General features: G+C 38.3%; 1 protein-coding gene across 1 annotated transcript in view; it reads left to right on the top strand.

Annotated features, from left to right (window-relative positions):
- BEGAIN (brain enriched guanylate kinase associated) overlaps window positions 1–19,521 on the top strand; it is a 150,715-nt gene that overhangs the window by 119,313 nt on the left and 11,881 nt on the right. Inside the window, exon 5 of the mRNA XM_063291067.1 lies at window positions 16,986–17,093. Coding sequence (XP_063147137.1) covers window positions 16,986–17,093 — 108 coding nt within the window. The remainder of the gene's footprint in view (window positions 1–16,985; window positions 17,094–19,521) is intronic.

The following is a 19,521-nucleotide window of genomic DNA, read 5'->3' as shown; positions in this document are numbered from 1 at the left end:
CATTAGTATCCATCTTTCTCCAGTGAAAAATTGCATGCAAGAAGGGCTAGTTACAATTCATTAAAAGGTGCTTTTATTGGGAAATTCTGAATAAAAAGGAGTAACATCAAGGACATTCTTTTGTCCTAAGGAATTGACGATAAAAACAATAAATATTAGGTGAATTTGTGTCAAAAATGCTACAAGCCAAATAGATGTTCATTCTCCTGCTGATCTTTTCTAAAAGAAAAAATATTTTTTTAAAAGCCCACCAGAATATAACTCTAATAAAATAGACTGGATTTCTGCATCTCTGGGTATGAGTAAAACAGTAATAATGGAAAAATTAAAAGAGGAACAGCAGTACAGCAGAAGAAGAATTAGCCGTATCTCCCAATTAACAAAAGCCAGAGTAAAACAGGCTTCATATTGCAACCCAAGGAGTTCTAATCATAATCACCAAGAATCACCTTATGACAGAAATGTCCATGGTAATTTGTTTGGAAGTCAATTCATTCTAAACCAAATTTCTGGCACTTACTTTTTTGATTCTCTATGAGATATAAATAGCCACAACAGCTGTTGTTAAAATCAATTGCTGACGTTTTTCCCATCATCTAACCTTGAATGTATGTATAAGTTGCTCTTTAGACCTTACTAGATTTCTCTGCCTACGCAAACAGCACTCCTGATTATCAAGACAGATGTGATACAAAATTAGTACACTGGAAAGATGTGGAAAAACTATAAACTATAAAGATGAATAATTATGCAGCACTGATGATCCAATACAATTTATATCAACTATGTAAACATTAAAAAATGCTTAGGCAACACCAAGATCTCAGATAAAGAAACACGGTTCTCAATAATAGTCCTGAAGAGGGATGAACATGGGGATGAGAAGAAATTGATTGTAACAGTGTAGTTCAGCTTTTCTACGTATTGGTGTTAAACTGCATAACTTAACTAGCATTGTGTTATTATCACAAGCTATCACAATCCCTTATGGATTGGACCAAAGATCTATCACTATCAGTCCTTTGAGGTAACCAAGGTCAAGAAACAGACACTGCAGGGATTCCAGGAATGCTACTCTATTCTTGTAGCATACATTAACAGACACTTGGAAGCCCTTTTTTAAGGACAACAGGATCCAAGTGGGGCTGTTCTTGTGTCTTTCTCCTGCTTTCTACTTTTAGAGCCTGAGTAATTGTTTCATGTCTGTCGCCTCCTTTTAAGGCGAGAGCTCAATCCCTCTACAAATTCAGAATCCCGTTTCTCATTAGTAAAGGCCAAGCAAATACCATTCTATCCATGTTGTCCAGATCATGGATCATCTGAAGAATTTTGGTGATGATGATGATGATGATTTATATACTATCCTTCATGAAGAAATAGCAAGGTGGCTTAGAAAGTTAAGATAAATGTACAATAAATAAAAGAGATACAATAAAATGTACGATTAGATTGGCTGACATACATATATAAGAGAATCAAAGCCGGGGTGAAGAGTAGCATCTTGAAGAGATTACAATACTCTTACAGGATGTAAGAGGCATCATCAAGGGTCTGAAATCCATAGCAAAGGTGCCACGGTGGAGAAGATTCTAATGTGGGAAACTGGTCCAGAGCATCGGTGGTTGTTGAAGATTCTACAGATGGGCCCCCCTTCTGTAGACTTTAAAGACTGGCATGGTGAATATAAAAATGGATTATGGAAGAGTGAACTCACCACCTGGAGTGAGCAGGCATTTTTTCCTTCTGGGATCCAGAGTTTTGGTGCTACCTAGGAAAGAGGGTTTAAAAAGCCCCACCCTCTCCCTAACTGGAGGGTTTGTTTTATAAAAAGGGAACTGAAAGCAAGCATGTGTGTGAGTGTGTCAAGAAAGGAGTTATGCCAGGAATACAGCAGACACTCAGGAAAGAGAAACCTCCAACCCAAAAGCATGCACCTCAGCAGTAGTCTTTTGACAGCAAGAGAAAACTTCAATTCTTAGAGTTGCAAGACTTCTGAAAAGCAGAGATGGGGGAGGAAAAGAGCCCAACCAGTCTGCAAACCCAAGCAAGCCACTAAACCAGGACCACTGCGTGCAGCAGCCCATTGGCAGAGCTTTAGGACCAGCTCCAGAAACAGGGCTGTGAGTGCAGGAGGGAGGAGAGGAAAGCCCATTCACAAGCCTGTAAAGGAGTGGGAAGGGTTTTCACATGCAAGTGGACTGAGACTGGCTACAAGAGCTAAAGACCTGGGGGGGGAAGGAAAGATTTAAAGGGCTAAGAAATAGTTAAGGAAAGAAAACACAGGGCTACAAACACAGGAACAGGAACATAGAGATTTAAATGCATGGATTAAATAAGAATAGAAATAGTTGTAAATTTACTGTAAGAGGAAGATAAGATAGGAGTTTAATTTTGTACAATAAAACAGTTTTATGTGGGAAAAGCAAATGCAGTCTTTGTGTCTGTGTTGTGTACCATATTAAGAAAAACCCTAACACAATGGTGCCACAAATATCTCTGCAATATTCATTATGTGGTAGGATAACCAGAAATTGACTCTACATTCTGACAAAGTAACCTGCCATATTCTGATTAGTAGACTTAGTAAGTATGGCCTGGATGTCACCTCTGTTAATTGTATCCTCAGATGGCTCGAAATCAATACTCAGAGTTCTCACCTTAGTGGAACACGTTTATTGTACGCCACCCAGAGTCACATTTATGTGAGATGGTGGTATATGAATATGATAAATGAATAAATAAAATAAGTGTCAAGTGGGGTAGGGCAGAATTCAGTTCTGGGCCCTGGACTCTTCAATATCTTGTAGAGGATGGGAATGGCAATAGCAAAGAAATAAAGCAAAATTCAGGTTTAATTTGATCTGTATAGATTCACGGAAATCAGCAGAACTTAAGTTAGGAATGATTTCAATATGACAAGACCTGAACACAGCCGAATATGTGATTTGTTTCCTGAACAGTCCGACTATCACTAAGATTTGGCAAAATTCCAGGTGACTAACACAGAATTGTATTTCTCCATAGTTTTTCTCCATAATTGTTGTTGTTCTTCTAGTATGACTGCTCTAGAGTTGTGCATCCATGGGGGGGTTTTACCCAATAAGAGAAGATTGATATTAGTGGTAAGGAATCATACAGTAAGATTTAAAAATCCACTACAATGTATTATTTTATACATCAGTCAATAACTCATAGACCGGTTAATTGTACTTTAGAGTAACAGCATTCCAACATTGTTGTTGTTTATTCGTTTAGTCGCTTCCGACTCTTCGTGACTTCATGGACCAGCCCACGCCAGAGCTTCCTGTCGGTCATCAACACCCCCAGCTCCCCCAGGGACGGGTCCGTCACCTCTAGAATATCATCCATCCACCTTGCCCTTGGTTGGCCCCTCTTCCTTTTGCCCTCCACTCTCCCTAGCATCAGCATCTTCTCCAGGCTGTCCTGTCTTCTCATTATGTGGCCAAAGTATTTCAGTTTTGCCTTTAATATCGTTCCCTCAAGTGAGCAGAATATCTTTGAAGCCCTCCAGCAACTGATGAGCAAGGAGAAAGGGAAGGAGGGAAGCCTCTGTGTCCTCCTCTCCTTTCTTGGGTTTTTTTTTTTGTTTGTTTTAATTTTTATTTTAAGGCTTTCTCTTAAGGCAAGTGGAAAACATAATTCGGTGCCAACTCAAAGCTGCTGTAGGTTTCATGTTAGTTTAGGACTGTGTCAGGAGTGGGGTTACCATATGTCTAATTTTTCCCAGACATATGCTTCGTTTTAACCTTGAATGCTCATTCTGGCTGGGAGTCTAAAACCTGGCAAAACATCTGGGTTTTAAAGGGCTACTGCCTAAGTTGCAGTAGCCAGGGAAAATGATATGCTATGACAGTCGGGAGGAGGACTTCTCCATCAAAGTCACCCTAAGGAAACTGCCTTGCCCTTCTGCTTCCTGATTTGTAAGATTAAAGAGAGAGAGAATGGCCATAGAGATGCTGCTGGCCACCAGGCTCCAAAAGTCACACTCTGGTTTGAGCAGTCATTAGGACTGCTATACTGTAGAGATTTCATTTTTGCTTTGATTTAAGGTAAACATTCATAAAGGAAAATTTATTTATTGATTTGATTTATGCCCCATCTTTCTTGATAATGAAGGATGATGATGATGATTAGAATATGGTGCAAATATAGCATTAACAATCATTTCCGTTTTGGTTCAGGCATTTGAACATGTACAGGCTATATCGGAATCAGAATATTTTATTGAAGATTTGAAACTGTTGTGGTACTTAACAGTGTGAAGTGCAAAAAACCCTCTGCTGCAATAACAGTGTCTTTTAAATGCTCTGTCTAGCATTGCAAAATATCAAATTGGCTGATGAGCATTCTCTTTAAACTATTTTCTGTGTGTGTGCTTATCAGTATCCCGTGAGATTGTAAATCAATAGCACTTTCATTTGCCATGGCGATATATGTACTAGCTCAATGTACCATTCTGCTCTCATAGTGGCAAAGGTTGTTTCATTTATTCATTCATTCATTCATTCATTCAATTTGTCCCCACCCATCTCCTCCCATTGGGGGACTCTGGGCGGTTTACAACAATCAATTAAAACAACGATCAGAAATATACAATATAAAAATACAATAATAATATAAATAAAAGTAAAGATAAAAAGTCCAAGTGGCGAAAGAATCTAAAACAGTCCAAGTGTGGGAGGAGTGGTCTTTAGCAACCATCCCCACGTAGATCTATTCCCCTCTCCACCCCAAGCGAGGCGGCAGAACCAGGTCTTCAGACTCCTCTGAAAGGCCAGGAGTGATGGGGCCAATCTCACCTCCGGGAGCAGCATGTTCCACAGGGCGGGAGCTACTGCAGAGAAGGCCCGCCTCCTGGACCCCGCCAGATGGAATTCTCTTACAGACGGGGTCCACAGCATGCCCTCTCTGCACGATCAGGTGGGACGGGTTGATGTAATGGGGAAGAGGCAGTCCCTCAGGTAACCTGGCCATGTAGGGCTTTAAAGGTGATAACCAACACCTTGAATTGGTTTTAGTTTCAGTTATTAATGTTGTTATTGGGGAATGGCGGCAGGGGACAGAATTAATTCATTTGCTGCATGCTATACCAATTATGACGTATTAGTGAAAACAAGCCCTCTGTATGGTATCCTCTTCTTTTCAAAAGCTCAGATATAATAATCCTAGTCAGCTATCACTTTTTGCTCATTTCTGGAGTTGGACTTTCCTAATGTCTGAAACAGCTAAACCCAAAAGCTGTCAGGATGTGTATAGGCTGGGGTGGGTTCTGATTCACTTCCTCTTTATAATCACTTTCAAATCTGATAACCTTCCAGAGAATATAGACTTGCAGCTTTAAAATTTAGTAGACCATCATAATTCAATTTTAAGTTTATGTTGTTGATGTATATCTCACCTTTCTCCTATCACTGAATGCAAAAAATCCTACATGGGTTCTCAGTAGCTCTCACATTCATTTACTGAACAAATCTGTACCATCTTAGCTGTGGTTTAGCAGAAGCTTCATGTTCTGCCTAAGTGCCAGTTGGAAGAATGGTTCTAGCTGAAAATACTTTGGATGTGAGTTTCTGAATTTAGGCCTCAGAAGTTGACGCCAAGTCTCAGACAAGCTGATAGAGAAGGAAGTAGATCTTGAGGAATAACACAAAATTATAAAATAACATCTAACGTATAAAAAGAGGTACCCCAAAAACAATGTGACAAAGCACTGTCACCAATCTTGTAATAGCAGCTTTCTAGGAACAATAGTAAGAAGTGGCACAGAATGCTAGAACAGAAGGGCCTTCAGTCTGAGCAAACAGGAGTCTTCCCGTGTTCTTCAATACACTTGTTTCCAGGTTTAATTCAAGGTGCTGGTTCTTATCTATAAAGTCCTATACTGGGAGATCCTGAGCCATGTTTCCTGTCTGGTCTGCCTTGCAAGGTCGACATCAACCTTGTAAGTCTGAAAGTACATTTCTCCCCCCCTCCATCCCCTTTACAGCCCAAGAAACTAGGGAGGGTCCCTTCTGAGCTGCTTGCCCTGACCACATTCCTGCTATGGGCTAAGTTGCCTTTTATCTAACCGTTCCCTTGGCTCTGTCTCCTCGCCCTGTCTCCCTAGGTCATTCCCACATACCATTACACCTGCCGACTGAACTGCCTCTTATCAGACCATTGCCTGGGCTGCAGGTCTTCCTCCTGGCTCTCAAAGTCATTCCCACATACCATTACAAGTTCCTTAGATGCTCTGCTTATCAGTATGACAGTATGAATCTACCAGGAGCAGAGCCTTTTCAAAGTGATGGAAGTTTTGTGAAATTTCCATCTCAGGGAGGCCTACCTATCCTGAACACTGTATGTCTTGAGATCATTCTAGAAGATATTTAATCTGACCAAGTCTTTCTTTTTAGCATTAAATATTTATTTCTGACATTTTGGGTATTGCTTGTTTTATATGTTTTTATTTCTCATTTTTACTTTTAAGTTTTATACTGCTTTTATTTGATTTAATTTTATTTACTTTGCTCTAAATGCTACCATATAGCTCCTCTATTTTTGGCTGGACATATTTTGCTTCTGAAATGATAAACACAGAACTGTTTAACAAGTTCAGTGATAAACACGTAATGAATTCTCACTAGAAGAAGTCAGCTTTCCCCTTATTCAGTGGCATCTAATTGGGACCAGGGAGACTGTTTATTGGATTTTCTGTGGGGAAAGCAATTCACTGAAAATATCCAAAGGAATGTTGTACATATTATTTCTATCTTTCAAGAACAACTTGGCAAAACTGTTATTGTTGGATGAAGAGATAATAATGATTATAATAATGCATAAGAAACACAGAGAAACTAAAACAATGGCATAAAAGGCCTTGGAAAACAAATATAATTCTAAAGTATAATAAAGCACCTTGCTGTAATTCTAATTGTAATCTGTTTCATTAAAAAGGCCATACTATTGTCTAGCCATACTCAGCTTGATCTATTGTGCGTAAGCAATACTGTACTCGCTTTTGTTAGGAAGTACACAGCCAGCCCAAATTCATACAGGGGATAGAATAGCAAGTCACATATCAAAATAAATGGGAGGCAGAACCCATATAACAGCCACGACTGCAGCGTGACACAACACTTCTTTATAGGAGGCAGTCACTGATAAGTTGTTCCAGCATGTTAGTATGTCCAGTCAGGTTTTAAATTCAGATTCTTTCAGCTTCCACTCAAACACAGCTGATATTAGTTGGCCTCGATTACAAAGGTTTTATTTTGCAAAGCCTCAGTCTGGCATTCTCAGGGACTCAGTGGTCTTAGCCCACATGCAGCCTGAGTCCTGAATATTGGAATTTGAATTGGCCAGGTCACTTTATATCCCTTGGGTGCCTTCTCAGGATCTAAGCAAATGATTCTTCTACAGTGTTTGTTCTCTGCCCTCATGTAAGAAAGACATGTCTCATTGGCCATGAGGCCACAAAGAAAGCTAAATGAGCCATTGATGGAAACTCATTCATGGCAAGATCTCTAAAAAGTGCTCCTCTGATGATCTAAAAGTATAATATGGATTGTATAAGAGTAGGCAGCCCTGAAGAGCCAGTCTGGTGTAGTGGTTAAGGCATCAGGCTAGAAACTGGGAGACCATGAGTTCTAGTCCTGCCTTAGGCACAAAGCCAGCTGGGTGACCTTGGGCCAGTCACTCTCAGCCCTAGGAAGGAAGCCATGGCAAACCACTTCCAAAAAACCTTGCCAAGAAAACTGCAGGGACTAGTCCACGCAGTTGCCAGAAGTCAACATTGACTTCAGGCAGCCCTGAAAGTCGGTTGAGCCAGTTGTTTCAATGTGTAGATAATGTGGGAACCCCAGAAGGTCCTGCTGACCATTCTTATGGCCTCATTCTGGGCCAGCTACAATTCTGAATTGTCTTCACGGCCCACTTGACAAATAGCACATTGCAATGATCCTGCCTTGACGTTACTAGGACATGAGTCCCTAAAACTAGTTTGCTTTCTTCCCAATTGGGATGCACCTACTTGAATTAATAACTGAAACTGCTACAGTAATAAGCCCTCCATGCCACTGATGTTATTAGCTATCTAGCATCACTATTGGATCCAGTAGTGCAAGCCTCATCTTTAAGGGAAAGTGGAACACCATTCTGAAAAGATAAATCTCCAAAATCTTGGAAGTACAGTAGCAGTTCCATTTGTCAATGGAATTCAATTTCAATTCTATTTATCATCAGAATATTGTGTATCATCGGAATATTGAGAACAATTAGCTCTAAACTGCAAATGAAACTTCCCAGCAACTTCATGTAACTACCCCCCCAAATTAACAATAGTTAATCTAAAAGGATATACTATATTACTTCGGCTAATCTGAGGAGTATTGATATGTATGGATCATTTGTATGTGCTGAGTTAACACAGAATGGGATACTGAGTTAGATCCAGCCCCTGCACATCTAGAAGGTATAGACATGTTGGGACAAGTGAAAAAGAGAGAAATTAAGCTGGTTAGGCATTCCTGTGGTTGAAAGAACTAGGTGTACTTAGCTTGGTGAGGAGAAGGCAGGAGGAGACTTAACAATTCCTGAAAGCCTTAGGCATGAGGGACATTAGGAAAAACTTTCAACCAGGAAAGACGGTTCACCATGGAAGCAGTTTGGAATTGCTGACTGGGGTCCTTCTTACTGAAGATCTTCAAGCAGAGACAAGATAGCCATCAGCTGAAAATAGCGTTGCTCTGTATGTCCTGTACTGAGTAGGGGTTATACCAGCTGACCTCCAAGCCCCTTCCAGATGGATGATTCTCGGGTTTTCATACATTGAATCCAAGGGGAAATTACCTGCCTATCAGGCCACAGGTTTTTTAATAGGACCATCAAAGGGCAGCCAACTAAATTCATCTAGTATTTAGTGTTACTGTTCTTTTTTACCATTCCGTGTCAAAGTCCAAAATCTCTTAAGCTGTTTCCTAAGGGAATCCATGTCAAATTGCCTTTAGAATCCTTCTGATCCAATAATTCTGTGTGAGTCTTTTGATTCCCATCTGTAAAAATAATGTCAGAGTTTCCTTAGGCTTAGGAATATTATTATATCAGAAGATAAAGCCATTTTAAAAATCAGAAGAAATGTATATCATTGTAAAGCTTTATTGTGGAACCTGGGCACCAGTGTCATTTTTTAAAAGTGGGCTTTCTTACACTGAAAAAATACAAAGAATAGGGATGCTGATATCTGCCAATCACCTAAGATCAGTATTTGCAAAGACAGACACAAATTAGCTGGAATCTTCAACTGACCTTTCGTCTTTTTCTTATCGCAAAAGTGAATGTGATCATGTGGGGTTTTTTTTTCCCTGTCTCAAAAAATAATGTTTAGCTTGAAAGGCCTTGTCATTTTGGAGTTTCTGGCTGATGATCATGCTGTGATTAAAAGCATTGGAAGCTGCCTATTACTTAGCAAGATCATTGGCCCATTTAACACAGTATTGTCTGTAAAGAATCATATAGCTGGAAGTGCTTTGGAAGTCATCTAATCAAACCCTCTGCTAAATGCAGGATCTGCAGTGCAGGATGTGACCAACATCATACCTGATAAATAAATATCCAGCCTCTGCTTAACTGTCCTGCAAAGGAAAGCCCATCACCTCCACAGGTAATCTGTTCCATTACCAAATAGCTCTTACTGCTAGGAAGTTTCTCCTACTGTGTAATCAGAATCTTCCCCACAATTTTGGTCATCAAGAAGGCGAGCCCATCCCTGGTGTTGACCTAGGAGTCAACTGACAGTTCAGTCAGCTTTTGAAAAGGGAATGGGGGAAGGGTGGCATCTTGTCTCTGGCTGGCTTGGCATACATTCCTCTTCAACAGCTAGAACCAGTCAACCACATTATTTAGTCATGCTCACATTGGCTGTGAAAGATGGTTGTACAATGAACAGGTTGCTATAGCATCTGTACTGCCCATGTAACTACTGGGTTGTGGACTTTGAACAAGGGCAGAAACATGTCGCTCACCAGATCTTACTGAACAATAATGTTTTTTATCCTTCACCTATTTGGGGCTGCTGGTACTTGTTTTTCTCTAATTTCTGGAGGGCCATGCTCTCTTTTCCTTGCTTCAGAGATATGTACTCTTGAGACTGTTCACATTGTCAGAGAATGCTAATGAGAGGCTAGGAGTATGTTTGATGGAGATGAAAGTAAATGTAGATTAAAAGAATTGTGGGATGTGTGTAAAGCTCTGAAATCAAGGGTGATTTTTAAACTAGAAAATCAACATCCTTGCTTTGAGATGATGGAAAAAACCAACATTTTTCTATTATATCTAACTGTTTTTACTTTCCTGTTATGGTATTCCTGTGAACCTTCAGATTTCTATTAATCCATTGCCATTAAAGCTGAGATTGCCAAAAGCTACAAATGAAGCAAATATAGCATTCTCCGTTTTGTCTAACTGAAAATAGAGCTCTTTCTGTAGAATTACAAATACAAAAATAACCACCATTTACTGAAGAGGTTATTTTAGCTGCTGTAATCAAAGAGACTACAAAAGATTGGAGAGGGAGCTCAAAGGATTCAAATGTAAAAGCACTGCTGCTTTTGACGTATGTATAGAAGAGTTAATTTGCAAGTTATATTGTGCTTGATCTTGCATAGGGGGACTTCATAATTCTCCAGTTAAGGTGTAGAAGTCCCATTTATTCCAATACGAATTCCTTTTAAGCAAACATGCATAAATTTGGGCTGCAAGTAATTTTAAGTGTTGCAGCAAATGAGTAATATATTAAGAAATAATCACTACCATTCAAAATATAAACTTTCAATAAAGTATTTTAGGACTGTACCCGTTCAGCATGCCAATAGGGAATAGATCAATGAATGGACCCTAATTATCTAGCTTTCTATGCACAGGGAGAGGATTTTTAATGGGAAAAATGTTAAAGGAACATAAGATTCCATACTTCTGCATTCTGGAAGGATACAGCCCCAGGTTTGATTTGGTTTTTCCTGAAGATGCCAAAGAGTTTTAAGTAAGGCGCTGTGCTGGCCCTGGGTTCTAAGAGTTCTTATATTTCTGCTTGCATGTCAAGCACTATGAAGGATGCCATATATCCTGGGTGACTGACTGTTCCAGCTTTATCTCTGGGATTAGTTCCACCCTGAAATATCCCAAAATTGTTAGCCACATAAGCCTCAACATATTGTAGCATCTAGTTAGCTGATCTCTGAAGTTAAATAATGCTTGGCCTAGGTAGTATTGGGACAGGACCATCCTGAAATTCCAGAAGATGGAAATGGCATGCCACTTCATGGTGTTGCCAAGCTAACAATGTACAGTAAATGCAGTCACAGAAGTTTTGCTTAGCTTAAGACTTTGTGAAGCTTTGATTCAAAGATTTGATCTGATGGTGATATGATCAAATCACCCCTTCAGAACAAATTGGATGCCCTTTAATTGATTTGGCAATTTGATGCATCCCATACTTTTTTTTTCAAATCAATTTGACATTTTAAAAGTGATTCAGTTGACCTGACTCTTAAAAAAGAATTGATGAATTGAATCAGATTCAATTAGTAGTGTAGTATAGTAGAATAGCTACTATTCCCTACTGGGTTAAGAGCAGTTGAACATCTGTATTTTCATACACATTTGGGGTACTGAGTTAGGAATATGACAGTTCCTAGTCTTGTTCCTCACTTTCCATAGAGCAGAGATGTGTAACCTGGAGATCTTGAGCCATATTCAGTGATGAATACCCATATTTAAGCCCTCAGATCTCCCTCTATGATGATTGCTTAGATTAATATTAATAATATAATATAAAATAATGCAGTGCAGTGCAGTGCAGCACAATGCAATATTCTTCAAAGTTCTAGAGGTCATGATAGAGCTGTTTCCAGTAAGAAAGATGGATTGGAAAAGTTTTTTTCTTAAGTATATTTAAATGTTTCAATTTGCGACCATTCATATATTTTTCATGAGGACTTGCTAATAGATTTAACTAAAAAAAACCCTGTGCCACATGACTTCTTTCATCTTAATAGCATGGAAGAGATTTAGATGGTTTGAGAACTACAATTACACAAGCTTCAAATGGCACATGATATGCCATTTAAGGTCTACTTATTAAAAATAATTAGAAGACACTCAGTGAAAGCCTTAAATAAGAATTTTCCATAGCCAGTTCTTTGGGTATGGATTTCTAAGCAAACAGCTTATTTAACAAATTGTATCTGAACTTTGGCTCTTTTTCAGTCCCTTTTTGGTGACAACAGCAGTCCCAGTGCCACAGAGGGCTTTTGAGCCTCCTTTTTGCATTGCTCTGACTGCAGTTGCTGAAAATTGATAGCACAGTTGTCTGTCATTTTGAAAGAAGAAATACACAAAAAATGAGCATAACAACAAAAAAAAACCTCCTGACCTTCCATGGGAAAATCAATGGAAGCATTTGCAACCATAGATTTTTCTACACAATTTTTGAGATGGTACAAAATGTTGCAGAAGTACACAGTCCAAAAGATAAGTATTCTCTGCAAGTCAGTCCCCAGATGCAAATTACCGTATTTTCCTTAAAAAGAGGGAAAAGTGAAATTGTCTTCCATCTTTAAACATAACATTTGTGCTGTGTATAAATGGAAAGTAGAAAGATGGCATATGGGAAAAAAAAACAATGTGAAGATAGAAATCTACCTATCTGAAAGAAGCTGGATCAGATAATGCTTTTCCAGTCCACATTCAGTCAGAGCTCCAAGTGCAGGAATTGAATATAGAATTTCACCCATAGCAAACTAAGATAAATTATATAGAAAAATGTATATTTTACAGTAGTATTCAAAAAAGTACATAGGAAATATTGCATGTAGACCACATAAGGAAATTGTATATTATAAAATTTATTTCCCACCTACATCCCTGAAGTCCATCCAAGCAAACCCTGTTTTAAGGTTAAGCCACAAAACCTAGCTATTATTGTTGTTGTTGTTCTTGCTGCTGCTGTGTTATCTGGGTGTATTGCTTTGCATTTATGCACTCTTTTCCATTTTATGCCTGTTGAAGACATTCACCTGTGGCATCAGTTTCTTCAAGCATTTCAAATTAATTTCCAGAGGATATTAGTGACACTGTTCACTCACACCGATCTATTATCATGGGCTTGACCTGTTAGACATGCCTACTTCTTTATAGAAAAAAATGTTCTGAGAGAGTTTGCACATGTAATAAGTTGCCCATTAGTTTCCCATTCTTTTTTCTTCTTCCATTGGAATTGCCTTACTTGAAATAAGTTAGCCAACTACTGTAAATGTACTGCCATTTTCAACTTACTGCTGCACAGTTCATTTGGAAATAGTAGAGACCTGCCCTGAGATGATAATAACTATTTCTTTGCCACCAGTTAAATTTGATTTCCCACCCACCCAAAAATAAAGTCTTGAAATCACTTAAGTGTTGCTTCATGTAAGCAGTTTGTCACATTTTAATTTCTATAATCTCCATTGACATTTGCCCTGTGTACAAATAAGCTTGCTACTCAGCTACTTATGATAAACATCAAAATAAGGAATACTATCCAGAGAACTTCTCAAAGCAAAAAGCCTTTCTCCAAAAAAAAAGACATGGAATGGTCATACATTACATCTCTGTAAGCATGTGGTTTTCTCCTCCACCCTCCCCCAAAACCAGGGTCCCTCTCTTCTTTCAAGATACAGTAAAGTGGGAGGTAAGAGACCAAGAATGCCAAAACTGATTAGAAGGACAAGATATAAAAGTAATGATGGTTGGATGGACCTTGTTCAGCTATGACCTCCCCATAACAGTTGTCCTTTAAAAGATTGTCTTTTACTTTGTTTTTTCTTCCAGTTTCTCTTCTGATGTTTTCCTTGGTTTTTGCTTGGTTGTTACTTTGAAATGTTTTTAGGATTTTATAAAATGCTGCAGGATTTTTGTATTAAGAGACAACATAAAATACGATAGGAAATTGGCAGATTTGGACTTTGGAGCTCCCTGTGCTATCTCATGTAAATGAGAGCAAATGTGGGGCAGTGCTTAGCATATCAGAGGAGATCCAGGTTTGCCTCACCATGGAGCTTGGTGAATGCGGGCAGGGGCAGCATCTTGTTTCCTGGGGGTAAAATGCAGTGGAGAAGTGCATGTGCTGCCTTGCAGTAAAAAGGAAAGATAAGTGTAAGTTTGGGGAGCCCTTTTCTGCAGAGAGGGAAGTTCTTGAAAGGAATATGTGTGGAGCTGTTTCTTCCTATCTTCCCTCCTTCCTTCCTAAAGGCAAATAAAAGGCTGCAGAAATGACATGCATACAGAATAGGAGAGGAAACAATAATAGCAGTAGTTATTATTGTGGTGGTAGTGGTGGTGGTGATTTTGGAAATAAGCAGCTGGGTTCCCACATTATGCTAAACCATAAATGGTTGGTTTACTTTTGACTTAATTTAATGTGGGAAATAGGTATACCTGTTCTATGAATAAAGCATAGTTTGAAACCATGATTTATTGTTAGGTTAATTGATTGCAATGGTGACATAGCATGATATACCAATAGACATGCATGGTTTACTCCTGGCTTGTTTACACCTTTAAGCATGTGTAAACCTGCAAGGAAAAACAGGTAAAAGGTAAGGTAAAACAACCTGGAGAAGAACAAACAATCCAGATTTTATATCCTGCCTTTATTATTTTTATAAATAACTCAAGGCGGCGAACATACCTAATATTCCTTCCTCCTCCTATTTGTGAGGTGAGTTGGGCTAAGAGAGAGTGACTGGCCCAAGGTCACCCAGCTGGTTTTCATGCCTAAGGCAGGACTAGAATTCTCTGCCTCCTGGTTTCTAGTCTGTTGCCTTACCCTTCTATGATACACATTTGCAATATTCATGTTGCATTGAGTGGTATCCTTAGGTACACTTTAAAAATTATGGAATAAATACAAAATTATTCTGTGACTGTTGTGGCTTGATGCAATTTGTGGACACTTTTGTCAGAACCTTAGGATGCGTCTGGCACTCCCATCTGTTTCTCCAGCTGTACTGAAAGAAAAATTGCCTTGAGTCACTACCCCAATTGATTGGCAGATGAAATAGTGCAGATGTCCTCATTGAAGAAGTTCTTCTGCCAGCAAATAATTGCACATTGACTGGAACTTAAAGAAAATAGGCCTAGCTAGGGGGCCCTCCCAATAACTGACAGACAAAATCTTTCTGCCTTATAGAAGTTATTTCAGTCAGTTTTGATACATGATGTCTTGCAATGTTTTAATTTAATAGAGGCTTAGGTGGACCTTTAAGGCCAGTGAGCCTATCTGAAAGGTTAAGGACATAATGTGTGGAGGCTTACAAAATGGTTGTCATGGAAGTTTGTCTCTTCAGGTAATAGGTACCATGGTGCATATAGTCAACCACAAAAGAATCCATTTACAAGACAGTAAACAAGTGAAGTTACTCACCACTAGCCCTTCTAGTTCCCCAAGATTCTTGTGTCTATACTGATTTAACTTTGTCCTTTTGGGGGTATAACCACAAAACACTGGGCTGCAGCTACTGACCATTTCGACTTTCTAAGAAGGTTTATGAGACCTACCTATCTATAGTTCAGGACATTCTTTCTCAATAAAGATGATGCTGGAGACCATTTGGAGCCTGCTTGCTTCCCATTTATGTCTTAGATTATTGATTATTGATAGTGATTATTACTGATTATTTATTTATTGATTATTGATTATTGATAGTGAATCTGGAACCAAAGGAGGTATGAAGGTATGACATTACCTACTGCTGCTTGAATTTTATAGAATTTTTTTTAAGTTTTAAATCAGTGGTTTCCAAACTTTCTCAGTTCATAGCACCCTTAGTGTCTCAGTAATTTTTTCATGACACCTGTAGGCCAAAACTGTGAACTACTGCTGTGTTTTCCTCAAAAATTTAAAATATCCCATGGTGCCCTGGAGGCTGCATTGCACAGTTCAAGAACTGTGGGTTTTAAATAATAATTGAGAGAATATTTGGTATTCTTCAGATATAAACATTTTTGGAAAGACAGTGGCAGCATTTGAACCTTAGAAACAAAGAAGCAGCTCAGGACCCTGAGAACAACTGGCCAAAATATAGCACAGCAGAGGCTTCTGAGGAAGGAAGGGAAAATCATGGGTAGAAATCAACATTGTGCTACAAACGTCCATTCCTCTTTTGGGATTTCTTCTAACTTTCTTCCACCCTGCAACTCCTGTACATTTTTTTCAAAATCTGCTCTAGAGGATTGGGAGAACTTCAGGGCCAGATTTTGAGGTCAAGTGGGGAAGGGGGTTAAAAATGGGTAACATAAAATGAAGCTCCTGTTCCAATGGTATTTCATGGCCAAAATTAATTATACTTCAAAATCAGTAATATCTATATATTTATTTATTTGTAATGTTTATATGCTATCCATATAAACCTGGTTGATTAGGTTGCCGTAACAGGGTAGCTTCAGCAAAATGGGGCAGAGCTATCTTTGTAATGATAACAGCGTTGGGCTTATTATATAATTGTGATGGATCTATAAAAGCAAACATAAGCAATTACCCTTAAGTTACATCTCTGTCTTGCAAAGCAGATACGTTGACCATAAGAATGTAAAAGGGCTGTCAGATTAGAGGCTTAAACATGGCTTGCTATATATGGGCCATGAATCAATGCTATGGCTGGGCGACACAGTAAGGAAATGCACACTATATTTTTCTGAAGGTTCTGTATAAATATTGCCTGACACTGGAACCCAAAAACGATCAGTGAAAATATTTCATATGAAAGTTGAATGTTTTGAAATGTCAGCTTTCAACTTTCTACTATATGATTCTTGGGAAGAAATGTAACAGAAAAAAAAGAAATATTAGAGAAAAGGTGTTTCATACAATTACTCTTTGGCTGAGGAAACTGCAGCTCAATAGCTTGTTTTGGAAGGGAAAAATGTTGATTGAACTGTTTTGTACCCAGGGTCAACACTATGAAGAAGAAAAAAGAGCATTAAGCCACGAAATAATAGCCCTCAATAACCATTTGATAGAAGCCAAGGTGACAATTGATAAATTATCAGAAGATAATGTAAGTATTTTCTCTGCTATAATATGTGGAAAGATAAAGGTAAAAATTATGAATTATAGAATAAAAATATTATGTTACAAGTAATTTTGGTACTCTTTTGTTGTACTAATTACTCAGCTTTTAACTACAGGTAGTCCTCGTTTAGCGATTGCTTCATTTGGCGACCATTTGCAGTTACGACAGTGATGAAAAAGTAACTTTACAACCAATCCTTGCATTTACGACCTTTGCAAGTCTATAAAGCAAAGGAAAGCTGAAGATAATAAACACAGTTGTAGTTGTACTTAGCAACTGCTTCAGTTAACGACTGAGATGCTGATCCCAATTGTCACTAAACGAGGACTACCTGTATTCCACTTAGTAAGAATGTACAGAACAGTTATTTCACTTGCTAAAGGTTTATCAAAACACATGTCTTACTTTTTTTAACAAATGGGAGAATCATCTCAATCTCAAATGGAGCCAGCAACTACACAAAAATCATTAAGTTCTAATTATATACTATATGCTGGTCTATTGTTCCAAGTGTTACTTTTTCTGTCCAGAAGAAGATATAGTTGGCACCCAACCAAACCTGACAACAGGCCCTTCTGACTATGGAGATATCATGGCAATTATGATTGGAGAAGTATCTCTAAACTATCTGTTATGTCTGAGGGTATGAGAACAAAGAACCTTACTGAGAACAAAGATCGCCATTCCAATTACCAGGAATGAGCCATCCATAAACTCTCCATTTCGTAATAATTCAGTCTCAGTTTATTTGACCCTCTTTGACTGTGGGAGCAGCTTCCAGCAGCTCACAGCATCCAGCCTCTGATTCAGAACTAACATAGCCTCTGTTTGACTATAATCAGCTTTACTTTCCCTTAAAATCATTTTAAAGGATCAATTAATTCTACCAATGGGTTACCTTACTTTATAGAGAATTTTATCTATGGGGGGAGATGGGTGGTGGCAAAATTTGATGAATAAGTAAATAAATAGAGAATTTTAATTGGTGATCATTAATTTAATTAAATGTTTTCCCCAGTGTTCTTATGACTTTCACTTCATCAGTGAAGTCTTCCCTGTTGGTTAGTATCAAGTCAATGATTTGTGCCTTCCTTTCTCTGAAGGAGAAAGTCATTAGCAAAACAAATCAGTAATTTCCTGGGAAGACAATGCTTGGCAGAGTTTGTTATCCAACAGTCGCTAGGAAAATTAAAGTCCCCATCACTACTATTTCATGTCTCCTTGAAAAATAAGCAATTTGTTCCTGGAAAGCATTATCCCCATCTTCTCCTTGATTAGACAGGTGATAGCAAGATAGCTTTTATTCATTCCTCCACTTATTTTAACCCAGATGCTCTTTACAGTATCAATAAATTAATTCATTCACTTGGGTTGGGTTAAGGCATGGATGCACTTAATTTACCATGCAGCTTCTTCCCTTTTCTACTGCTTTTGTTTCTTTGAACAAACTGCTTCCTTTCGTTGCTATATTCCAATCATGGGAGTCATCCCATCAGCTCTCTGTTATACATATTAGGTTATATTTGCCTTCCTGTATTAAGAGTTCAAGCTTACCATGTTTACATAAAATTTTAGGCAATGAAATGCATGAATATTATGAGTCAACCTTTCTAATTTTTTATTTAATGGTTTTATAGGACATGTTTCAACATTCTCCCTAATTTTTAGTGTTCAAGTCATTACCTGATATCCATACTTTATATTTTTTCACTCCAGTTCCCACAGGATTCCATTTGAGCCCTCCTGATCAAGCTTATCAAGTTTTAGGCAAACACAATTTTTTCAGGCCTTGTAAGGTGTAACCTATCTTGTGCCAAGAATCTAATCTTAACTGAGGTTATGATCTAAGAAATCAAATATGTCCCATCAACATAATTTGGGTAGCCAGTTATTCCTCGGCAATATTCTTTCTCTTTTCAATCCTTTCCCATGAAATAATGGATGAGAAGATCATCTGACCCCACTCCTTCCTAGATGTTCAGAGCCCATGGTGATATAGATTGTAGCAGCTTTTAGCAATGTTGTCTCCACAGTGATTAGCAGGAAGTGATAATTGTTAGAGGATTTGTTAAATCATGGAAGTTATTCTGTTGCATCCAGATCCATGCTCTTGCTCCAAAGAAATCAAAATGTCTAGGCAATACACATTTATTTTAGTTTCTCATAATTGTGAATCACCTCTGTTCTTCAGGGATCTATCATCCTGTTTCCTGTTCAGCAATATCCATTTCTTCCCTTGAAGACTCAAACCTATTTTTTTAGTTCCAATAACCCGTTACATTTTTAATGTAATATATAGTTCAGCTCTTACTTTGCATTGATCCCCACCAATTCATTACGCTCACATCGAATACTGTAATCTTTCCTTCATCCTTTCTCTGAAAAGAAAATTTTGTGTCAGAAGAAGCTTTCG

Source organism: Candoia aspera, chromosome 1 (assembly GCF_035149785.1).
Source record: "Candoia aspera isolate rCanAsp1 chromosome 1, rCanAsp1.hap2, whole genome shotgun sequence".
Lineage (NCBI taxonomy): Eukaryota > Metazoa > Chordata > Lepidosauria > Squamata > Boidae > Candoia > Candoia aspera.
Note: the sequence above shows the minus strand (reverse complement) of the source record. Positions and strands in the feature narration are given on the sequence as shown.